Source organism: Dioscorea cayenensis, unplaced genomic scaffold (genome assembly GCF_009730915.1).
Source record: "Dioscorea cayenensis subsp. rotundata cultivar TDr96_F1 unplaced genomic scaffold, TDr96_F1_v2_PseudoChromosome.rev07_lg8_w22 25.fasta BLBR01001797.1, whole genome shotgun sequence".
NCBI lineage: Eukaryota > Viridiplantae > Streptophyta > Magnoliopsida > Dioscoreales > Dioscoreaceae > Dioscorea > Dioscorea cayenensis.
The window spans coordinates 17706-41903 of record NW_024088188.1 but is presented as its reverse complement, the minus strand read 5'-3'; the positions used below and the strand labels follow the sequence as shown (position 1 = coordinate 41903).

At 34.1% G+C, this 24198-nt stretch overlaps 2 protein-coding genes and 1 long non-coding RNA gene across 15 annotated transcripts; 1 reads left to right on the top strand and 2 right to left on the bottom strand.

Annotated features, from left to right (window-relative positions):
* Window positions 1–1463: 1463 nt before the first annotated feature.
* On the bottom strand, window positions 1464–2412 carry LOC120257017. The gene is made up of 3 exons (XR_005535482.1): window positions 2253–2412; window positions 1982–2179; window positions 1464–1884 (listed from the first exon to the last, which is right to left on the bottom strand). It is a non-coding gene; the product is annotated as an uncharacterized LOC120257017 (long non-coding RNA).
* Window positions 2413–2417: 5 nt separating this feature from the next.
* Window positions 2418–3630, bottom strand: LOC120257016. 2 transcript variants are annotated; one of them, XM_039264652.1, is made up of 3 exons: window positions 3497–3630; window positions 3042–3368; window positions 2418–2961 (listed from the first exon to the last, which is right to left on the bottom strand). In XM_039264652.1, the coding sequence occupies exons 2-3, from the start codon at window positions 3339–3341 to the stop codon at window positions 2914–2916; spliced, it is 348 nt and encodes a 115-aa protein (XP_039120586.1). In that variant the 5' UTR covers window positions 3342–3368; window positions 3497–3630; the 3' UTR covers window positions 2418–2913. The 2 variants fall into 2 exon arrangements, with proteins under 2 accessions (XP_039120586.1, XP_039120587.1); XM_039264653.1 differs by lacking the exon at window positions 3497–3630 and having other exon boundaries at window positions 3042–3412.
* An 11273-nt stretch (window positions 3631–14903) lies between these two features.
* LOC120257019 (putative disease resistance protein RGA1) lies at window positions 14904–22221 on the top strand. Of its 12 annotated transcripts, none has more exons than XM_039264658.1 (13): window positions 14904–18159; window positions 18282–18357; window positions 18469–18711; window positions 18812–18867; window positions 18959–19023; window positions 19135–19351; window positions 19417–19479; window positions 19598–19815; window positions 20123–20733; window positions 20870–21025; window positions 21109–21196; window positions 21278–21351; window positions 21821–22221. In XM_039264658.1, the coding sequence occupies exons 1-2, from the start codon at window positions 14934–14936 to the stop codon at window positions 18290–18292; spliced, it is 3237 nt and encodes a 1078-aa protein (XP_039120592.1). In that variant the 5' UTR covers window positions 14904–14933; the 3' UTR covers window positions 18293–18357; window positions 18469–18711; window positions 18812–18867; window positions 18959–19023; window positions 19135–19351; window positions 19417–19479; window positions 19598–19815; window positions 20123–20733; window positions 20870–21025; window positions 21109–21196; window positions 21278–21351; window positions 21821–22221. The 12 variants fall into 12 exon arrangements, with proteins under 12 accessions (XP_039120592.1, XP_039120599.1, XP_039120594.1 ...); XM_039264665.1 differs by having other exon boundaries at window positions 18812–19023; window positions 20123–20191; window positions 20587–20733; XM_039264660.1 differs by having other exon boundaries at window positions 18812–19023; window positions 20123–20191; window positions 20358–20733.
* Window positions 22222–24198: the final 1977 nt, after the last annotated feature.

Sequence of the window (24198 nt, the reverse complement as noted above, 5' to 3'; positions counted from 1 at the left end):
TCTATTTGATATTGAACAACAGGCTTAATTGGTGGATATGCAATTCCTCGCCTACATTTCGAGCAGGCGAAAATGAATCCTATGTATGCTCAAGCACATCATGATCAAGACCAACATACATGCAGCACTGATTCTAGCTCACAACATAACTGATGAAAGGAGGATTGAACTGCACTACTGCAGTGTTGATGTTTACTTGACCTTGATTGCATGTTGAGGAGAATAACATCAGTTTCTCCAAACTGATGTTATGATTATGTCAAGGATGGAGGCATGTGTTTTAAATTATGAACATTTTCCTGCCAAACAAACCAACCTCTGTTGAAGACATGACTGTTGTGTATTAATTGTACACAGTATCTCTATGTTGGTACATGATATTGATGGAGCTTTTTATCTTCTCAATGTTTTTATAATTTCTTTTGAATTATCAAGCTTAACTTAATTAATTTATTTGCGTTTATGTAAATTTGTAATGCTTATGAATATTTGTAGATCTTTTTATCAATATATATATATATATATATTTGTAGATCTTTAGGAAAGGCATATCAAGCTTAATTTCTTATTTTGAACTCTCTAGTTGAAGTTCATGAAGTTGACTAGGTGAGTAAAATTTTTAGGGGGGTACCAAACTTTGGTCTATTATCAGTTTGGGGTCCAAAGTTTAATTTGAATAAAAAAGGGTATCCAACTTTGATTGTCTTTCACCGGTTGGTCACCCGGGCATCTCCGGTCCAAATTTTATGATGTGACGGCCGGAGCAGCCTCATCAGCAATCTGAATGTCAACCATGCGTTTCCACATCAGCAGGCCTGGTGGAGTCAACACCCCACTCATGTGATGGCATAAACCCTTGGCCACGTGTCGGGCAAGCCTCTCTTCAACCGTTGCATTGGTTGCAGCTTCTTTCCCACCAACCCACTGAGAAACGAAGAGAGAAGAGGGGTTTTCGGTGAAGAGAGGAGGGTCTCTTACGGTTTCTTAGGGTTTTAGTGCCGACGAGAGAGTTTTAGCGCACCGACGAGAGGGTTTCAGCGTAGAGAAGAGGGTTTTCTTGGCGAAATTGTTTGTCATGAAGCGATTTATCGATGTCCGATGTGTTGATTGGCAATTGACGAGTGTTTTGATCTCATCGAACTGTTCAATCGCTGATTTGAAGGTCTCGTTGAAGGAATCATTCATCGCCTCCAGGAAATCTCGAATTTTCATCTATTTTTCCAATATACACATTCTTAGGTTTTTTTTGTACACTGTATTGTGAATTCTGTATTATGAATACTGTATTGGAATAAAATCAGATATTATGAATTCTGAATTATGAATACTGTATTGGAATAAAATTTGATATTATGAATTCTATATTATGAATACTGTATTCTCAAAATTTGGCAATGTTCTTCACAAAAATGTGCAATTCTATTAAATTTGGCAATGTTCTTCACAAAAATAGTGATCTTTGCTAAAACACTAGCAAGTATTGAGTTTTACAAAACACTGTTTAAGTAAAATGCTTGACAATTTGAGAACTTCTATAGCTTCAATCCATTCACTTTCTCTAGTTCACAGCTAACATTCACAGCTGATCAAAAAACCAAAATAACAAAAATGAAACATTCTCATAGCAGCACCCTTGGGCATTCACAGCTGACCTGCAGAGGTCCCACTTCCTGGTGGTAGCCATACCCTCCTTCTCTTGTCAGCACCTCCTACTCTAGCAATATCCTTGGCCTTCCTTTGTTCCACATTTGATCCATTCTATGTCTCCTTGTTGCTAGTATTTGTAAATTTTTTGACACCCCTTGTCGCCAGTTTTGGAATTTTGAGTTGAGTCCCTCCTGATGGTTGTTCCAGATTAACTGTATGCAAAGTATCTGTGCTGACCTTCATTGTTAAAGTAGAAAACTTAATTCAGTCAGTGGCACTAAACTACAAGACTAAAGTTAAATACTAAACTTTAGAAAAAAATTAGCTATCCAACCTATGCCACTGGATGCTCAATCCCTATATTAGCTCCTGGAGATGTATTTGTTGTTGCAGGTGGCACACTCTTGTGGCTCTCCTCTGTGCTCAACCTTAATTCAGTAAGTGAGCTTGGAGTGGTTATCCCATGAACTTGTATATTGATAAATTCAGATGTTTCTCCATGCATTTGCACAATTGAAAAATCTTTGTTCACCTTGACACATTGCATAAAAAAAAATAAATTAGTACTTGTGAACATATAAAATCAACATAAAAAATTAACTAACCTGCATTTCATCTTCCCTCCTTGCCTGCTGAGCTCCGTGGTACCTCTTGTTGTGCCCAACTTGACCACATACACTGCATTTCATCTTCCCTCCTTGCTTGCTGACTTTCCCTTTGTTGAAGCCAGTTTCTTCACCATCCTCTTGCCTCCTTAGTAAAGTCTTCCTGCCTCTTCTTTTATTTACTGGTTCTGGTGGGATGATAGGTGGTTGGTCACTCCTAGGCCATGTATCCCTATCATGTGTAGGGAATAGGATGTGCCTATATGTCTCCATGTAGGTACTAACCAGGTAACATTTGTCTAAGTATTTTTCAGGCTTCTCTTTATTATAGTATATAATAGATATGACATGGCTACATGGCACAACACTCAATTGCCATCTTCTACAACTACAGCTACATTGTTTTTTGTCAACCACAAATTGTCCTTCAAGACCAACAACTTGATATTTATCTCCTCCCGACCAGGTTGTTGTATAAAACCAACTTTGGTGTTTGAATTTGTCAAGCTTCTTAAGTATTTTAGGGCAATGTAATGTAGGTACTTTTTGCATGGCATCCCTTCTTCTCTGAATTCTTTTCATCAGTTGTGTCCTAATTATCAACTCATTCATGGCGATCACTCCTTTTATTCTAGCTACTAGGATGAGGCTTTTAAAACATTCAGATGGATTGTTTGTTGTCAATTATACACAAATCTTGAGCCAATACCTGCACCAGAATAAGTACATAAGGAAATTAAGGAAATAGTTGATACCATATAATTAAGGAATGTAATTTAACTTCAGCACCTGAAGGAACCACTTCCAGTTCTCCTTGTTCTCCTTCTTTACCATTGCCCAACATATGGGATAGATGCAATCATTTGCATCTAGCCCAACAACACACAACAGTTGGCCGCCATACATAGCCTTCAAAAAGCATCCATCTAAAGAAATAAGCTGCCTGAAACCTGCCAAGAAGCCTGCCCTCAATGGAGCTAGACAAACATACAGGCCTTCAAACACACCATCATCATTTTGGGTTACAATGATGGTGGACCCAGAATGGGTCTTCAATAGCTCCAACCTGTAATCATGCAACTTGGCCATCTGAGATGCTTCATCACCATCAATGATCTTGTATTGGAATCCCAAAGGGAATTACAAAACAAAGTAAGAGTAAATTAATATTGTGTACTCACTGTACAGTAGTAGCAATCTTATGACATTACATAAAAAAAAAAAATAAGGAGAGTTCAAATTACCTCAATGCTATGCGTTTTGCTCTGTAGGCTTTAAGTCGGCTAATATCAACTTCTTGATTTGTCCTCACCGCACTTATGATCCCAGCAATCTTCCAAGATGGATCAGCCCAAAACTGTTCTAAATAGTTCCTTGCTATCCATTCTGCGTTGACGTGCCGATTAACATGGTCTCTTGTGCACTCATGCACCAAATTTCCAGCTTTTGATTTGTATAGTGCTCCTATCCTTCACCATAGGGATGCCCACGGTAGAAAGGGCAGCCACTTTGATAGAATGCCTTGCATTTTTTTTTGTTATTAGGTTTAAACTTGAAGGCATAACGATTTCTAATTCCATAGTTTCTAACAGCCTCTTTGAATTGTTTAAAAACTCCCCGAATTTCATACCTATTTTAAATTGTGGGTTCTTCATATCTACTTCCTCATTGAACTCAAAGATATCTAGCTCTTGTAGGCACCAAATTGTCCTCTGCCTCAGAAGAGCATGATTGTAGCTCATCCGAGTTGGCATACTCAGATTCTACTTCATCATCATTATTCAATTGTCCAGTTTCCTCTTCTATTCCAACCTCAACCCCATGCCTTGTAGTATTCTCCCCATCTTCAACATCTGTGTCCCCATCTAGACTATAATCGAGTCTTCAAACTTATCTTCCTCATCTATTGGTCCACCTTGTCCTCCCCCCACCCCACCAACATGTCTTCTAGGTCAACATCCTCTACAACCTCATCTTTGTTCTCGGCTCCACAAAAATCCTCATTACAACCTCCAAAGATTAATCCCAAAGAACACATCCAATACTTGATAGTCTAAGTTGACTACATATTTTATTTTTCTTTTAACTTTTATTGGATTATGTGTTTTCATTTGTATATGTGCATTTACTAGTCATTTATTTGTGTTACATTTTTTATTTTATTTTTTTTTGAGAAATTTTATGTTGCATAGTTAAATCAAGAATTTTACTTCTTTATTTATTAGTTTATTGAAAGAGAGGTTAGGTTCCATTAAATTGTGTGGTACATAGCTTGGTGAAGAAAAACCACTATGGTATAATAAAGAATATCATAATAAATACACTGTACTTACAAAGGCTGAACAAAATAGTCTTTGGTTGTCATACGGCACCATGAAATACCAATTTTTTTTATATTTATTTATTTAATTTGGAGATAGTAATTAGTAAAGAGTAAAAAAATAAATTTTTTTTTTGAAAAAGTGAAAAATCTCATTTCGTTCACGTTTTTATTTTGCTTATGTTATGTTAGTTCACTATAAAAAGAGTTAAATTATTTGTAATGCTTGTGAAGTTTTGTCATAATTTTTACAAAGTTGATAAGTGACAAATTAAAGGACAAAAAGAGTTATGGTGGCTTGACTGATCTCATGGAGCTAATATAAAAAACAATCACTAAACATAAGTACAAATGTTAAGTTTCAAACCACACATCTAACCATAAGATTACTTAACCACACTTTAGTCAAAAATCGAGTTTCAAGGGAAATGGCATTTCAACAAACATTTTGTGGGCATCCTCAAATCTATGCCATTAGACAACTTGACAAATAACACATGCTATCAAATAATACATAACATCTCGCAACTACAATCAAGGAAGAAAAAATTGCAATCTTAGAACCACAACCTAAAGCTATAAAACATTCCATGATCTAGCAACCCAAAGTTGAAGGAAGCAAGAAGTACTTTAAGGCTTAAAAGTTTAAAAAGGCTTACTTGTTTAGAAGAAGCTTAGCACAACACCACTTGAAACCTCTCTTGGTTCCCACGACATGCAAGTGAAGAGCTTCAAGTCCTCATCAACTGCCAAAGATGGTAACCCCAAGGTAAAGAAAGCTTTTGGGCAAACTTCCTTTTGAAGCTCAAAATTCAAGATGATGGCATGGCTTGGCATGGTCTTTAAAGAAAGGAAGCATGGCTTAGCATGGTTTTTAGGTGGGAGAAGGTAAGGATAAGGAAGGGAGCTTATATGCTTCTAAAGAGAAGGGAGAAAGTAAAACAAATCATGGTTAAAATGAAAAGGTGAGAAAAAAAAAGTATAATACCCGAATTGGTCCCTTTACTCCTTTGTCTGCTCATAAACGCCCCAACTACTCCCTCACTTGAAAATGGTTCTACTTAGTCCCTTCTATTCTAAAATGGGCCAATTAGTAGCTATATTTTCAAGTGTAGAGGGACTAGATTGGAAGAGATTAAGGGTAGAGGGTCTAAGTTGGGTCATTTTCAAGAGTAGAAGGGACTAGTGGAGAGCATGTCTGAATAGAGGGGCCAAAAGGAAAGAGATAAAAAAGTAGAGGAACCAATTCGGGTATTATATAAAAAAATAAGGGTTGACCAAGTTGACTTGGAGTGGGGTCCATAATCTTCCCCCTTTGAAAGAGTTTAGTCCTCTAAACTCAACGTGATCAGTCAAAAAGATGCACCAACTCTCTAAATTAAGATACTCCCACAATTAACTTGTCTATGGACGGCATGGAACAAGTGATGACCACCCAGACAACAAGTGAAATAGCAAAAGCAATCTATAGGTGCCTCCTACAATACTCACATATCATACACCTCTAGGAAGCAAACTCTCTTAGCATTCATCTTTTGTCCCAAGTCCGAGATCCATTAACACTACTGTTGTACGCAACAAATTACAATCAAGAGGCCAAACATACAAAATCCAGATACACAATGAATTATTATCGGAGAACTATATTGTCTGATTTTACTCAACCTTCTCATTCCCATATCTTGTCATCCAACTCTCAATAGGATTCAAAACCCTCCAACACTATCATCACCCCAATATGATCATCAAATACCAATTTCTACGATAATCAAGCATCTTAAGAATACCTTATCAACAATCATAGTAGTGCATGAAAGACTATAGCAAAAAATGACACCAAAACATATATAAAAGAGACTCGGCAATTAAAAGCCATCACCAGAAGCATCCTTTGAAAAAATGATGGGAAAGATCAAAATTACAAACTCCAACTAAAATCATCAACTCCCCAAAACAATCTAAGCATCTTCAATTTCCTATCAACTGAAAACCACATTACTCAAGTGTATTATAATAATTTGATGGTTTCAAGTTATACAGAGAGGCCTGACATTCTCTGGGAGGGTTTCTTTCCTTCTTCATTTTTCTTTAATTTTCAATGTGAGTTGAGCTTGAATCCACATCTCCTTGACTGTGAATTGTGATATGCATGGCTCTTTTACTACACTGATGAAGCTCTCTGGAGGGGGAGTGTTCTTGTTTCTTTGTAAGTGTTGTAATAATTTATTCTACTTTTCATGTTTACCAAATGATAGATCTATATGTTTGTCAACTGTTAATAACATTAAAATTCCAATTTGATTTTAAACAGAGTATAAGGGTGGATTTCATTATATGATCTGCAATTATGCATACTTGCAAGGAATCGTGCGATTTATCAATTCCTCAACTACAATTCAATATGATGAGGAGGATTTGTAGGAGAATTTTATGTCTGATTGGTGGCTTAATTATGCAGATGAGGGAGCTAGAATGAAACTTGCTTCAACTTGTTGAATGAGATGTGGACATGTATAATGGCAGGTATATATCTAATTTATATGACTCATTACATCTCTACTATAAGCTAGTTACTCATTTCTTTGGTATCTTGATATGCATGTATTTGCAAAGAACTCCATTGCATTGTTTCAGGGTCACAGTGCCCAAGCACTCCAATAGTGTTTGCAAGCCTCTAACAAGTACTCAGTTTTGTAGCCTCTGCAGAGGACCGAAGCATGTAATTTAAAGTACACCAAGCAAACGTTTTTTTATCAAACCAATCTTAATTAACGAAAATATATCAATTGGTATGATTTATGAAACCTCTTTATTCAATTTTTTTTTTCTTTTTAATCTCCATATATTGAAAGTGCCTAATTGTATCAAAATTATGATATGTATGGCTTGTGGTTGGATAGCTGCTGCAGATGAAGAGGAGAATGAAAGCTTGAATTTGATTGAAGTAGCTGTCTTGTACGTATGCCTTATGTATTCAATCTGTTTGAATTATTTATTTACATATTTTATGATTAGGAATTAAGCTTATCACTTGTGCACTTCTATTTTATTTATCCTGCATTGGTTTTCATAGGTAGAATGGTGGATAAACATATTTTTATTTCAATATGTGAGACTTTATTATGACTTAACCGCATGATATGCAGTTTCAGAGTGCAAATTACCTGGGTTCTTCTGAGTCAGTTATATGAATGCAGATATTTATGTCTTGGATGTGCAGAACTTCTGAAAATATTATGGAGCATGGCTTGTGTGTATGCTATTCTAATGATGCTCTCTGGAGGAGAAGTACAGGTTGTTTCTTTGTGAGTAATGTCGGGAAGCCTAATAATTAATTGTATTTTTTTTGTTCATATGTTCTGAAAATATATAAATCAGCTGTTAATCATAATAAAACTTCTAATGGATGCTAAACAGGTACTGGTGGATATTTATTATGCTTGGAAGGGCTCAGGTGATCCCTTGACTACAATTCAATATGATGAAGTTAGCTTCAAGTAGTTGAATGAGATGTGGACGTGTATAACAACTCGTATGTATATATCTATATATATATGACTCATTTTTCAACTCTGGCTTTATAGTTATAAATTAAGCTCGACACTATAAATCTGTTACTTATACCTTTATAATTGTAATATGCATGTGTTTGTTTTCGTGGTTTCACAGGAGTAATGGCTGATAAACATGATTTTTATGGCAAATTGTGACTTGAGGACTCAACTACATGATGGTTTGAGCTTACAAATCACTTGGTTTCAACTTTTAGCTTGATGTGATGATTTTTAAATTTTGTATGAGTGGAGATGAAATTTTCCTTATTTTTGGAGTTGAATTGATTCCCTTAATTTGCTTATTTTTCCGCACAGTTAATGTTATGAGTTTTTCTTTTGCAGAAGAGTTAGTATTCCAATCAAGTCTTTGATGAAGCTTTGGGTGGGAGTGCTGTGTTTTTTCATTGAGTAATGTGACGATGCAACCTTTGCACTCTTTATTTGACAATTTCTTATTTTGTATGATATGTATATATTTTGGTGACAGCTGCATCGGGGGACTGAAGCTTGAATTTCAATTAGAACACCAAAGGAATGAGATGCGGACAAGCATGACTTGGTATATGTATATATGACTCATTGCATCTTTAATTAATCTTTCATGTCTTCAATATGTTTTGCATTTTTATTAATCTATTTCATGATTTGGACTTACGCTCATCACTTGGTTTATTTCTATTTTCAGAATTGTGATATGTCTATGTGTTTGTTGTATAAATATTTGACTTTAGTACCAAGTCATATCCAAGTTGGAGGATGGTTTTCATTTTACTGATTTCTTTAATTTGCAGCATGAGCTTTGGAGATTGATAGAATAGCATATCAAATTCTTTAACAGTTAATTTCCTTATATACTTATTTTTCTGATTATGTATAGGATGCTCTGTTTTTTCTTTGAAACTTATAATGTTACAGACCTGCAGTGCTTTCTTTTTATTAATATGTGTGTCGATCAAAATATCACTTGTCAATAATGAAACGTCTATTTGGTATTGAACAACAGGATTAATTGCTGGATACGTGATTCCTTGGCTACAATTCAAACCGATGAAAATAAATCCTATGCTCAAGCGCATCATGATCAAATCCATGACACAGCACTGTTTCTAGCTCGCAACAGAACTGATGAAATGTGGATTGAACTGCAGTTTTGATGTTTATTTGATATCAGTTTCCCCAAACTGGTTGAAATCCAGTGCCCAAACTGGTTGTGCAAAAGATGGAGGCATGTGTTTGAATTATAAAAATTTTTCTACCAAACAAACCTTTGTTGAAGACATGACTGATGTTTATTAATTACTCATAATATAACTCTATGTTTGCACGAGATATTAATGGAGCTTTTTATCGGCTCTATGTTTTTATCATCCTTTGAATTATTGAGTTTATCTTAGTTAATTTCTTTGAGTTTATGTAAATTTGTAATGCTTATGAATACTTTGGAGATCTTTTGTAAGACATATCAAACTTTTAATAGAGTTAGTTTACAATGAAGGAATTATAATTTACTTTTTCAAAAATATTGATTTTAGTTAAGGCTAAACAATCATTTCTTAGTTTCTCTTTAATACCAAGATAATGTAAATTGACAGGCAAAACCCTTACAGTGGTTGAAATATACTATAACAAATTATAAAGAACAGAGTATCCTTCTTTTTATCTTTCTTTTGAAAAAAAATGATGCAAGAGTAGGATTTTAGGATATATATATATATATATATATACTCCCTCCTCTGATCCTTTTACTTGTCCATTTTAATAGATTCAAACCCATTAAAAAATTAGTTAAGATTACTTATAGTCTTAAATTTATAAAAAATTGTATCAACTTTTCAATTTTTTTTTTTTTTTGAGTAACAGGCGACAAGTGCCCCCATTTGAGGGATTGTCAAGGGATAGACAGGTACAGAGGTGCACTAGTTAAAATGGCTTACAAACCTCCTAGAAAAAGTTTTTGCCCTGCAACCTTAGAGGGGTGAAACCACTGTTTCTCCTACTGATGACCCACACCCAGGCCTATGAATAGTACTAATGAACATTATTTGACCTGAATGTACAGTAAATGAACATTAGTGTCTGGGGAAGGATTCAAACCCTTGTCTTCCCCCTGAGCACTTTTGTGGCATACCATTGGATATCCATTGGTTGACAATTTTCCAAAATTACCCCATTTTAAACCCATCAAGACTTCATTAATTTTTTATTATAATTTAATTTTATCTTTTTTTCTCTCTTAGCAAAGTGTTTAAGCTTTCCAAAAAAATATTGAAAAATAGAGTAATATATTAAAAATAAATGGTAAAGTTGAAAAAAATTATTTAATGCTTCATAAATTATCTAAATGGACATGTACAAAAGACTAGTGAAATCTTCTAAAATACTCCCTCCATTCTTTTTTATCTGTTATAAACTCATGTTCCTTTATATCTGTCATTTTTTAATATCAAGAAGCATTTATTATTTTTTTTCCAAAATTACCCTAATACTCTATTTAATTTTCTTCTTGAAATTTAATATGAGAGAGAAATGTCAAGATATAAATTAGGGGTAATTTTGAAAAGATAACTAATTTTATATTAAATTATGTGAAATAACTAACTTTCTTACTATGTGAGATTCGGTTATTCACGACAGATAAAATGAGCGGAGTAAAACAAGTAAATAAGATTGGAAGGAGTATATATAATAAAAATAAGAAAAAAAAATTTATTAATGTTTTCAGAAATTTTCAGTCCATAAATTTTGTCTTTCTGTTTTATCCACTCTCCTTTAATTTGGCGTGGCTTATCTATTTTTTTTTTTAAACATAATAAATTTTATTTATTTATTCTTATTCATTTTGGTCTCCTATTTTCAAACTATTATATATATGTACTCCCTGGAGCTATATTGTGAAACTTATGAATGTATGTATTGAAAAATAATTAATAAAAAATATATAGTTAAATATAAAGTAAAAAAAAATTGATTTTATTATATAAATCACTGACTAATGCAGTGAATTGTTATTTGAATGATGAATAGGTAGACCCAATATATAATTTCTTGGTTGTCAATACTATTGTAGTATTGTGTAAATATTGTAAAATTAGTATAGTAGTAATGTTCATTGTGTGCCCTGTGGGAGAATGTCATTTCCCTCTCTAAAGTTACATGGTAAGGGGATTTATTAGTTTAGTTTGGTTTCACAAATATTATTTTGGGCATGTAAGTCGTTGGGCTCTAATCTATTTAAGCTGGCCTTGAGTAAGCACTTTTGAGGTAATTCAACCTCAAATTGAGCTCAAGCTTAAGCTGGACCAACCCAGTCAAGTACCTAGGAGAAACTTTGACGTCTCAAAAATATAAATATACATATATAAACATATATACACTTTCCATGTTTGTTTGTGTGTGTTTTTTCAACACTTTGAGTTTTAACTATTTGTAAAATAAATTTGTATTTTTAAAAAATATATTTATCTATATGACTAAATTTATAAATAAAAAAATATTTATAAGAAAGAAAGTTCAAAACATTAATGTTGTATTTTTAAAAGAATAATTGAACGAGTCACACATCTTGTCTTGTTAATTATAAAATGGACTTTTTGTGAACTATTGGACAGCTCACTGGTATGACACAAATAGTGCAAGGGGGAGGGCGAGGGTTCAAATCCTTTCCTCGGCAGTACTGTTCATATACTGTGTACAATTGGGTCTAATATTGTTCATCAATATTATTTATGGGCTTGGGTATCCTATGAGAGAAACAGCGGCTTCACCCCTCCAGGTTGCAAAGTAAGGGGATTTTCTTAGGAGGTCTGTAAGCCATTGTAATTAGTACACTTCTATACTTATTTGTCTCTTTGACAATCTCTTAAATAGGGAGCGCTTATTGCCTATTAGTCAAAAAATAAAATAAAATAAAATAAAATGGACTTTTCAACTGCAAATTCCAATGCTTGCAATACACTATTATTATAAGGAGCCGTTTGGTTCGCGGTAATGTAGAAAGATTACCACGTGTTACGTGGTAATCTGAAAATATTATCATGTTTGGCATTGCACCGGTGGTAATGTGGATGGTAATATCACATTACCAACTTATAAATATTACCAAAAAAGTGGTAATCCTATTACCACCAAATTTGGTGTCTATCTTGGATTACCATGGTAATCTTACAACTTTTTATATTTTAACAAATTGATTACCATGACAACCAAACATGGTAATGAACTATTCCCGGTAATAAGAGTTTCCAACCAAACATGGTTATATTAAATTACCGCAATATTCCCAACCATATAACATTCCAACTCATATTACCATAGTAATCTCGTTACGTGGTAATATGTTATTACCACGAACCAAACGACCCCTAAGAGTTATTAGTTGATTGAGTACAATATTTAGTTTTTAGTTAGTTGAACGGCCTTATCTTTGGATGGATATGTGCTTGGAGGAGGGATGTGAGAGAATTGAATATATGTTTTTTATTAGGTATTTTACTATTATAAATGATAATGCAAACCTTTTAATGTTTATTGTTTAGTTAGTTGTAGTAACATAATTAATAAAAAAAATTACTTATTGTTTGAATAAATTAAAAGGATTCTATTATCACTGCAATTAATTAATTGAGTATAATATTTAGTTTTAGAGTTATATGTGTTTAATTAATTATAATAAATTATTTCTTAAATAATCATGGGATAGTGACTTTTCCATGATTATGCTTTACGTTATTTGCCCTGTTTAAGTGAATGGCGAAATCCCATTCAAACCTCATCAACCAATTAACCATTAGCCTAATGGTATGCCACAAGAGTACAAGGATAAGACAAGACTTTGAATCCTTCCCCCTGTAGTACTATTATTGTACTATTTATACACTATACACTTAGACCCATTACTATTTTTGTACTGTTTATGGCATGTGTGCGGGTCCCATATGGGAAAAATAATAGTTTCACCACTCCAGGGTTGCAAGACAGGGAGATTTTCGCAAGAGGTCTATAAGCCACTGTAACTAGTGCATTTATGTACTTATTTATTATTTGAACAATTTCTTAAATAGGAGGCGTTTGTTGCCTATTAATAATAAAAAAAACCTCCTCCACCAATCAAACATTACTATGATGTGCAATCCCTCATCTACATTTGTTTTTGTTATTTTTATTTATTTATTTATTTATTTACTTTTGAGGAATGTGGACATGTCAAGTTCAAATATGTGTGCACATGAAATACAATGGGACCTAATACCAATAAATTTAAGGGTTATTGCCCCTAATCTACATTTCAATAAAATGGATGCACAATCATTAAATATGAAAGGACAAATATAGAGCTTTTATGCAATTGATTATAGATGAGACTTGCAATTCATAATTAGTTATTAGAGATGGACTGAACATGTAGTTTTGATCTTTTAAAATAAAATTCGTACTAATGATATGCAAGTTGAATGATTTTTTGTTTAGTACTTTCAAGGTATACAAGAGCTGTCATACAGCTAATTCATCATGTTTAGTTGACAAAATATATCTTAAACTATGTAATTAATTAGTACGTTTTAATTATTGTAATATAATATGATACAATGTTCAATGATTTAGAAATTGAATGATGTGTTTGTCATTTATAAGGTGCCCAAGTAATGGCAGACAGCTGATTACTCAACATGTTTTGTTTGTGTAGATTATAAGCTTGGTATTGATTATATGCAATTAATTAAGTGGTAGATCTGAAGTTGAATGATTAATTTAACATAACTTTCAAGGTTTCCTAGAAGTGACTTGCAGTTCATTGACCATACAAAAGTAACAAAAGAGACCATACTAATTTTAAGTGACGGGAGTTGCACAATTTTTTTTTTTTTATTTGTTTGAAGGTGTGCAAGTCGGTGTATTCTAATCATTAGATCTTTTTACATATATAACCATGTTTGGTTTCAGAGACTGGTTCATTACTTATCATAGCTTTGGTTAACTTGTAAGTGATCATCGGAGAGCTGTTCTTGGTAAGAAAATCATGACGATGTTAGTGGAGAAATTGAGTTTTTCTTAGTGAAAATTAAGATGTCGTTTGTGTTATATATATATATATATATTTATGGATAATAAAATATTAAAATAAATAGTACAAATAATCGACTTGAAAATATTAATTTGGAAGACTAAATTTAACCTGCTGTACGTGAAGGAATTAATTAATGCTAGTTAAGAGTTATACAAGTTAATGATTTCTTATAATTACTTTCAAGGTGTACAAAAGCTGTCATACTTCTCATTCATAATGTTTAGTTAAAATATACATATATATATATATATATATATATATATATTAATCCATGTAATTAATTAGTACGATTTAATTATTATAATATAATATGACAGTCAGGGAATTAATTATATGTAAAGGTATCCAAGAAGTGGGATACAGCTCACTCACCATGTCTTGTCGTGCAAATTGATCATATTTAAGAGGGTGGATCTGTGAGTATCGGCAAGTTGAATTAATCAATTTAATTCAACTTGCAAGGTGCGCTAGAAACAGAATTGCAGTCCATTGACTATACAACTAATGTCTGTGGACATAAAAATATGTTTTAATAATATATATATTTTAAAAAGAAATTTCCCAGTCAATGGGAGTTGTATATAATTTTGTATATTTCTTAATTTAGAGGTTTTGCAAATGATAATATTCTAATCATTAATGTATCTCCTTGCATTATATAACCATGCTAGGAGGCTTCAGAGGCCGGTTCATTATCATACTGCTGAGTAACTTCTGATCAGTGATCAATTTAGAAGAAGATCATGGCGATGCTATTGGATGCGTTTGGCGGGAAGCTGGTGGAGAAGCTCACCAATGTCATTGAAGAGAAGGCAATCATGGTGTTAGGGGTCAAGGATGAGCTCCAAAGGCTCCGGCGGAGGATGGAGAGGATTGCACGTGTGCTCAAGGATGCCGAGAGGAGAAGGATCCGAGATGAGACTGTCAAATTATGGGTCGATGAGCTGAAAGATTTGATGTACGATGCTGAAGACATCATTGATCTTTGCATGATACAAGGCACTGGACTCTTGCAAGATGATCATCATTCTCAGCTGCCTGAGTCAAGCACTACTGCCTCAACAAGGGTACGCTGCTATAACTTTCCTCTGTTCTCTTGTGTGTGCAGTGTGCCATTTCGCTATGAGATTGCTGATAAAATTAAAAGTCTCAATGATAGATTAACTGAGATATCTGAGGATAAGATTAAGTTTAAGTTCATGACTTCTTCCAAATCAAATGATGCAAATGCCATGAATGAAGCTTCTTATCGCCAGAGTTCATCTTTGCTTGAACCTGACGTTGTGGGTTGGGATATCAAAGATGCTACTAAGAGACTTGTTGAATTATTGGTCTCTCCACATGAACAGAAATGCTGTCTTTTTGCCATTGTTGGCATGGGGGGTATAGGCAAAACAACGCTCGCACAACAAATATATAACAACCCAAAAATAAAAGATGCTTTTGTTTTATGCTCATGGATTTGTGTTTCAAAATCATTCACATCAAGGACTGATTTGCTAAAAGAAATCATAAGAAAGACTGGGGGTGGATATGGGGAGTCCACAACAATCGATGAGTTACAAAATATACTCTGTGATGTCTTGCATGGAAAGAGCTTATTTCTAGTTTTAGATGATATTTGGGATGATAACATTTGGAATGATTTAATTAAAAATCTGATCGGAGGAACAACAACAAAATGTAGAGTCTTGGTCACCACAAGGGATAGAAACACTAGCGTAAAAATGGGGGCAATACATATCCACAATGTCAACAAACTACCTTTAGATTCTGGTTGGGAATTGCTATGCAAAATAGTTTTCACAAACAATGATAAAAGAGATATGCAGAGAATGAAGGATATAGGGATGAAAATTGTTGAGAAATGCGATGGTCTTCCCATCGCAATAAAAGCAATTGCTAGTGTTCTTGTAACAAAAGGCCAAAATAGAAGAGAATGGGAGAATGTGCTTAATAGCGATGCCTGGACTATTACAGGACTCCCAGAAGAGCTTCAAGGAGCACTATACTTGAGCTATGAAGCCTTACCTTTGGCTCTTAAACATTGTTTTCTCTATTGTGCTCTTTACCCCCGTGGTCGTGAACTTAAATTAGAAGATCTTGTTTGTCAATGGATTGCAGAAGATTATATTGAAGCAAAGGGAAATGCATCAATGGAGGATGTTGCGAAAAGCTATTACATGGAATTAATTTGTAGGAGTTTCTTACAACCTGACCCTGTGTATGTAGATATGTCAATTTGCACAATTCATGATTTGTTGCGAGCTCTTGCTGAGTTTTTTGTAGGTGGTGAAAGTTTTTCAGGAGATCCACAGGAAGCACAAATCACCAAATCGAAAAAACTACGCCATTTGACAGTTACAGGTAATAGAGAAAGTGTGAGCATTTCACATTTTGATTGCCTGAGAAGCTTGCGATTATGGACTCCCCCAAGTTTGAACACACAAGTGATTGGCAACTTTAAACATTTGCGTTTATTACTTCTTAATGGAGACAAGATTGAGAATATCCCTGACAGTATTGGGGATTTAGTACACTTGAGGCTTTTGGATTTGGAGCGTACATGCATTCTTAATCTTCCAGATTCTCTGGGAAATCTCATTAATTTGCAATTCTTGTTGCTTAATGATTGTAAGTCTTTGCATATCCTTCCAAACAGCATAACTAATCTACACAATTTGAGATGGCTCCGGGTCAGTGAGGCTCCTTTGAAATATGTGCCAAAGGGAATAGGTAAGTTGGGTCATCTTCATCATGTGGAAGGATTGATCATCAGCGATAGTATTGGTGATGATGGAGAAGAGGGATGCAACTTAGAAGAGCTACAGATGCTTGAAAAACTCAATTACCTTTCTATAAGAAACTTGGAGAAATCAAGCAGCAAAAGTGCTTCAGTGCTATCAAACAAGACTCACCTCAGAGAATTACAGCTTTGTTGCTCAGCTAATTACACTGATGGGGATATTCAACAGCAAGAGACTGATAAGATTGTGCAAGTCTTTGATAACCTATGCCCCCCACCAGGCCTTGAAGATCTACTGATTCAAGACTTTTTTGGTGGTCAATATCCAAAGTGGATGTCGTCATCCACTTCCATTAATACTGTTCTTCGGGAATTGATTTATTTGCAATTAATTAATTGCTCAAATTGCCCTCATCTTCCCCAGCTTGGCCAACTGCCCCAGCTCAAGTATCTGAAGATAGTTGGAGCAACTGCAGTTGTATCAATTGGCCCTGAATTTCTCGGTAATTATAATGGAGAACCTACAGAAATTGCCTTCCCTAAGCTTGAATCCCTAATATTCATGAACATGAGTAATTGGGAGGAATGGTCATTGATCAGTGGAGAAGAAGAAGACAACGAGCCTGCATCTAGGAAGCCATTAATGTTCTTCCCCCGTCTCAAGAGCATCTCCATTATTGAATGCCGTAAGCTGAAAGCTCTTCCAAGTGGCTTAAATCGGGTTAACATCGCACAGATGTTCATCAGAAAAGCTCACAGTCTTTCAAGGGTCTCTCATCTCCCTTTCTTGAAAGAACTGATAGTTGCTGATTGCCCAATGATGGAGTGTGTGGAGAAGCTCGAGTCTTTGCAGAGCTTGATGGTGGTTGATCATCGAGTGGACAACACTATTTTCCCTCAGTGTTTCCTTCTGTGCCTCATCTTTTACCTCGAACGGAACAACATTAGTGTCCCTCAGTCACTCATCTCTTACCTTGAAGAGATCAACACTAGTCTCCTTCAGTGGCTTATCTCTTTCCTCCAACAACGTGAAGAAAACCCTCATGACGATCTATTCCAGTTGAAATTGAAGTGCAGTGCCCAAGCACTAAAGGGATGTTTGAAAGGGCGTCCACACTGGACGTTAATCCAGCAAGTACCACGCTTCATAGGCTTTGCAGGGCACGAACGCATGTATATGAAGTACACCAGAGAACCATATTACTATGAAACCAACATCACTGGTATGTTATTCATTTTATTTCTCACGATGTCTCTGTTAGTGCTTGAATAACTTATAAGTGCCTAATTGTTTATCAGAATTGTAATAATTTTATGTTCAATTGGTTGTGACTTATATATGCAGATGAGGATTAGGTGGATGAATTCCTTTGCTTGAATTAGATCACCACCGAACAATGACATGCGGACATCCATTATTGGTATGTCTTCAATTTGTTTTGAATTATGGATATCACTAGCTAGCTGGTTCTATTAATTTATCTTTAGAATGAATTGTGAGATTTATGTGTTTGTTGTATTTATTTCCACAGGAAAATCAATATGTGACTTGATCATGACTCAATTGTATGATACTTTGATGGTTTCAACTTAATTGAAATAATGGGCAAGAGTTATACGAAGAGGCCTGACATGTTTTGGGGGGTTTCTTTCCTTCTCCATGCTTTCTTTAATTTCCATGGGACTTGAGCTTGAATCCACATCTACTTGACTTGGGAGTATATATGTTACTACTCTGATGAAGCTCTCTGGAGGAGGAATGTTCTTGTTTCTTTGTAAGTAATTTTGTAATTAATTCTTATCTTCATGTTACCAAAAGACAGATATGTTTATCAACTGTTAATAATATTAAAATTTCAATTTGATGTTGAACAGAGTATATGGGCGGATTTAATTATATGATGTGCAATAATGCATACATGCAAGGATTGGTCCGATTAATCAATTCCTCAACTACAATTCAATCTGATGAAGAGGATTCTTAGGACAATTTTATGTCTGATTGGTGGCTTAATCATGCAGATAAGAGAGCTGGGATGAAATTAACTTCAACTTGTTGAATGAGATGTGGACATGAATATCGAATGGTATATATATATATTATATAACTCGAAACATCTCTACTATAAGCTACTTGTTCATATCTTTAGAATTGTGATATGTATGTTTTTGCCAAGAAGTTTAATGCTTTGTTGCAGGCCTAACTCTAGTGGACATATACAACATCATGAGAAGTATCATGACTCTCAATTCCACTTCCATTTGAATCACAGTGCCCATTGCACTCTATCAGTGTTTCTAAGCCTCCAGCAAGTACCTGTTATGTAGCCTATGCAGAGGATGGAAGCATGTATTTTAAGTACGCCAAGCAAACATTTTTCTATCAAACCAATCTTGATGAAAATATGGCAATTGGTATGATCCATGAAACCTCTTTGTTCAATTTATTTTTTTCTCTCTTTCATCTCTATATATTGCAGAGAGCTAGGATGAAGTTAGGCTGATCAACTTGCTGAATGAGATGTGGACATGTATAATGACTGGTATGTATATATATATATATATTATATGCTCATTACATCACTACCATAAGATTGTTATTCATATCTTTAGAATTGTAATGCATATGTTTTTGCTGAGAACTCTAGTGCTTTATTGCAGGCTTAACTCTGGTGGACATATACAACAATATAAGAAGTCTCGTGAGGATGAATTCCACTTATAAGCACTGAATCATTGTTTGCAAGGGTGTCCATACTGATTGCTCCTCCAGCAAGTGCCCCATTTTGTAGCCTATGCAGAGGACGGAAGCATGTGTTTTAAGTACACTAAGAAACCATTTTCTTGTCAAACCATCATTGTTGAAGATATACCAACTAGTAAGTTTAATGAAATCTTTTTATCCATTTAATTTTTTTTCCTCTTTTGTCTCTGTATATTGAAAGTGCCTAACAGTTTATCAAAAGAATGATATATATTCCTTATGGTTGAATTCCTGCTGCATATTTATGCATTGTGTATTCAATCTCTTTTGAATCATTAATGTATATATATTTGATAGTTAGGAATGAAGCTCATCCCTTGTGTGGTTCTATTTTGTTTACCCTGTATTTTTTTTCACTGGTGGAATGGTGGATAAACATATTTTGATGGAAAATATGAGACTTTATTATGTCTTAACTGCAGGGCATGCGGTTTGAGAGTACAAATTACTTGAGCTGATGGTTTATGTGGAGAAATTCATGTCCATTCAGAGTACAAAAATTAATCCTTGGTCTTGGTAACAGCTTAATTTACACCATGAATTTAGGACATTGATAGACTAACATGCCAATTCTTTAATGATTGGTTTTCTTCTTTTTTGTTTATTCTCAACAAAATGTTAAGAGTATTTTCTTCTGAGCCAGTTATATACATGCAGATTGTTAAGTATTGCATGTCCAATAGAATTTCCAAAAATACTGTGAAGCTCTCTGGTGGGGAAGTGTTGGTTGTTTCTTTGTAAGTGATGTGAGAGAGCCTAATAATTAATTCTAATTTTTTGTTCATATGTTCAGAAAACATATAAATCGGTTGCCAATAATATTAAAAATTAAATCTGATATTGAACAGAGTACTGATGGATATATATTCTGTTTGGAATGGCTCAGCTGATCCCTTGGTTACAATCCAATATGATGAAGAGGATACGTGAGGATAATTTTATGTCTACCTGGTTCCTAAATTATGCAGATGAGGTCTGGGATGGGTAACTTCAAGTAGTTGAATGAGATGCAAGCCTGTATAATGACTGGCTGGTATATATATATATATATATATGACTCATTGGAACTCTAACTTTATTATCAATAAATTAAGCTCGATACTATAAACTTGTTACTTGTATCTTTATAATTGTGATATATATATGTGTTTGTTTACTTGGTTTCACAGGAGGAATGGTTGAGAAGCAAGTTCTTTATGCAAATATGCGACTTGATGACTCGACTGCGTGATTAGTTTGAGCTTACAAATCATATCCTTTCAACTTTCAACTTGAGATGATGGTTTTTGTGGAGGATTTCGTGACTTGGTTTTTAAATTTTCTTTGTGAGTAGAAGTGAAATTTTACTTATTTCTTGAGTTGAATTGATATCCTTCTTTGCTTATTTTTCTGAACAATTAATGTGCAGGAGTTTCTCTTTTCTGGAGGAATTAGTACACCAATTAATCAAGTCTTTGATGAAGCTTTTGGGTGCCTCTGATGTGCTTTTTCATGAAGTAATGTGACAATGTAACGTTTGTATCCTTCATATGATAATTTCTGATTTTGTATGATATATATGTCTTTTGGTGGCACAGCTGCATACGGGGACAGAAGCTTGAAGTACAATATTGGAGCACCAAAGGAATGAGATGAGAAGATGCATGACTTGGTATATATATATATACATGACTCATTGCACCTTAGTCTTTGATGTTTTAAATCTGGCTGTTTTGCATTTATATTGATCAGTTTCATGATTTGGACTTAAGCTCGCCACTTGTTATAGTTCTATCTTCAAAATTATGATATGTGTATGTGTTTGCCGTATAAATATCTGACTTTATTATTAAGTCATATCCAACTTAGGGAATGGTTTTCTTTTAACTGATTTCTTTAATTTACACCTTGAGCTTTGGTGATTGATAGAATAGCATGTCAAATTCTTTAATAATTGATTTCTTTCTTTACTTATTTTTCATGAACAATAATGAGTGACCGTTTCTTACGAGCTGATTATACATGATGCTCTGTTTCTTTCTTTGAAAATTATAATGTTACAGAACCTATAGTGTATTTATTTTCTTCATGTGTGCACCGAGCTGTCAATAATGAAACGTTTATTTGATATTGAACAACAGGATTAATTGGTGGATATGCAGTTCCTTGGCTACATTTCAAGCCGATGAAAATGAATCCTATGCTTAAGCACATATCATGGTCAAGACCAAGACACAGCCCTGATTTTAGCTGACAACAGAACTGATGAATGGAGGATTGAACTGCAGTGTTGATGTTCAGTTTGGGGTGGACTTTGTATCAGTTATGAAACTATTCTTTTTCATTTTGAAATGTGGCCAAGTCATGGATCGAAAACCTTGAGCTCTGGTTGGGGGAAAAAAAAGAAAAAGAAAAATACTAACTCTCAAGTTGTAGTGGTGAGCTATCGATGTAACTCTTGCTTTGTTATGTTTGCTATTTATCCAGTAAATGATGATAATGTTTGTCTTTATTTGTCTCTAAACTCAAGTGATGAATTGCTTTCTTGCTATTATGAATTCTGAAATTCAAGTTCAAATTTAATTTACTTCTATGATCTTTATTATTAATTTAGTGAACTTCTACAAAATTATGATGGTGAATCAATGCTTAGCTGAAAAAATCATAATTTACTTCTTCGAAAATATTGATTTTATTTAAGACTAAACAATCATTAACTTCTTGGTTTTTATTTAATACCAAGATAATATATACTTGCATTGTAATACCTTTACAGTGGTTGAAATTTGCTTTAACAAAATTATGAAGAAAAGAGTATCCCTCTTTTTATCTTTCCCTGGAAAAAAAATGCATACAAGAGTAGGATGTTTTGGTAAAAAAAAAAACATTTTATTAATGTTTTCGAAAAGTTATTTTTTTTTTTTAAAAAAAATGGATGTTATCAAAAGTTTTTAGTCCATGAATTTTGTCTTTTTTTGTGCTTTGTAATTGTTTTCTTTGTTTAATGCATTTGTGGTTATCCACTTTATAAAAAGTCTTTTTAACCTATTATGGTCTCTCATTTTTAAACTATTAGATATATACCTACTAAAACTATACAGTGAACTTCATGATTCTATGTTTTTTTTTTTTTTTGAATAAAATGGATAAATCACAAGTTTATTAAAAAAAAAGCAGATAGTAACAAAGTTCAAAGGGACAGACGACAAAAAAAGAAAGCAAAGCGTTGATCGCTATCCTCACCGAGGGATGAGGAGAGCAGTACAAAGAAAGCAAAAACGAGAAAGGGAAGCGGAGAACAATCTGAAACTGGCGAAGTCGGCCACTAGGAGACATTGGCCAGTTCAGAGGAGGAAGAGACGAACTACTCCTGAATCGGATCGGGCGCCAAATCCCCGGTTCGGTCAGTGGATCTGGAACTGAGGAAGTTTAGGGAACGCTTGATCTTCTGAGTTCCCTCAGAGGCGTCCTGTTGGTGGGAATTTGTGTCTGCAGAAATCCAAGAGAGAATCATATTAGCAGTTTTATAAATTGTGATTCTATGTATTCGAAAATAATTAATGATAAAAATATATAGTAAAATAAAAATGAAAAAAGAACTTTGATTTTATTATGTTAATCAGTGGACAGTAGTTTTCTTTAACACAAAGTCTTGAAAACATCAAACTATAAATGAAGTTTTTGTTTCGAATTAAGTCCGATCAGATTTGAAGTTTTGAAAACAGAATAATTTTATTTTAATTTCCAGCTAAAGGCTCAAGCTTTCAAAATTAAAATCAAACTCAACTTGAACCCAAACTTTCAAACCAATTTGGAGCTAATGCTACTCCATTGCAAGCCGAGTTTAAGTTGGCCCAGCTCATTCAAACTCAGTCCATTTACAACACTAATAATAATGCTTTCCTTCTTTCATTTCCAATGACATGCGCTCAATTTAAAAAAAAAAATGTTTCTTTATTAAAAAAATTCATGATCCTCAAGCCCAGTACACTCAGCTGGCTAGCCACTTCTAGAACCTTTGTTGATCTTTTGGAGAAGATCTTCTCTACACCAAATGTTCCTATTCAGTCAAAGTTGGCTTTTATTTTTTCTTATTTCCACACCCAGTGTATCTCTATTTGTGTTATTATATTGTATGTGTTCTCTCTACATTGGTTTTTTATTTTTTTTATTATATATATTTTTTTTTGAGAAAGACGACAAGCACCAGAATCTAGGGACGTGCACGTGTGAGGAGCAAAGCTCAACACCGACCCACGTGCCCTCACTTTACATATGACATGAGGTTCGATCTCGGGTCCTCTCTGAAACAAACGCCCTACGCAAGAGACCCGATATCAATTGACCCAAACACCATTGGTTTTTTATTGTGTTTTTCCTCCTTAATAAATTCATGATTTATTTATTTATTTTTTAAATATCATCTCCCTTCATATCACATGCCTGCCACATGACTATGGATTGTGGTAATGTGACCACACTACCTTTTTATTGGATATATAATAATAATAATAATAAT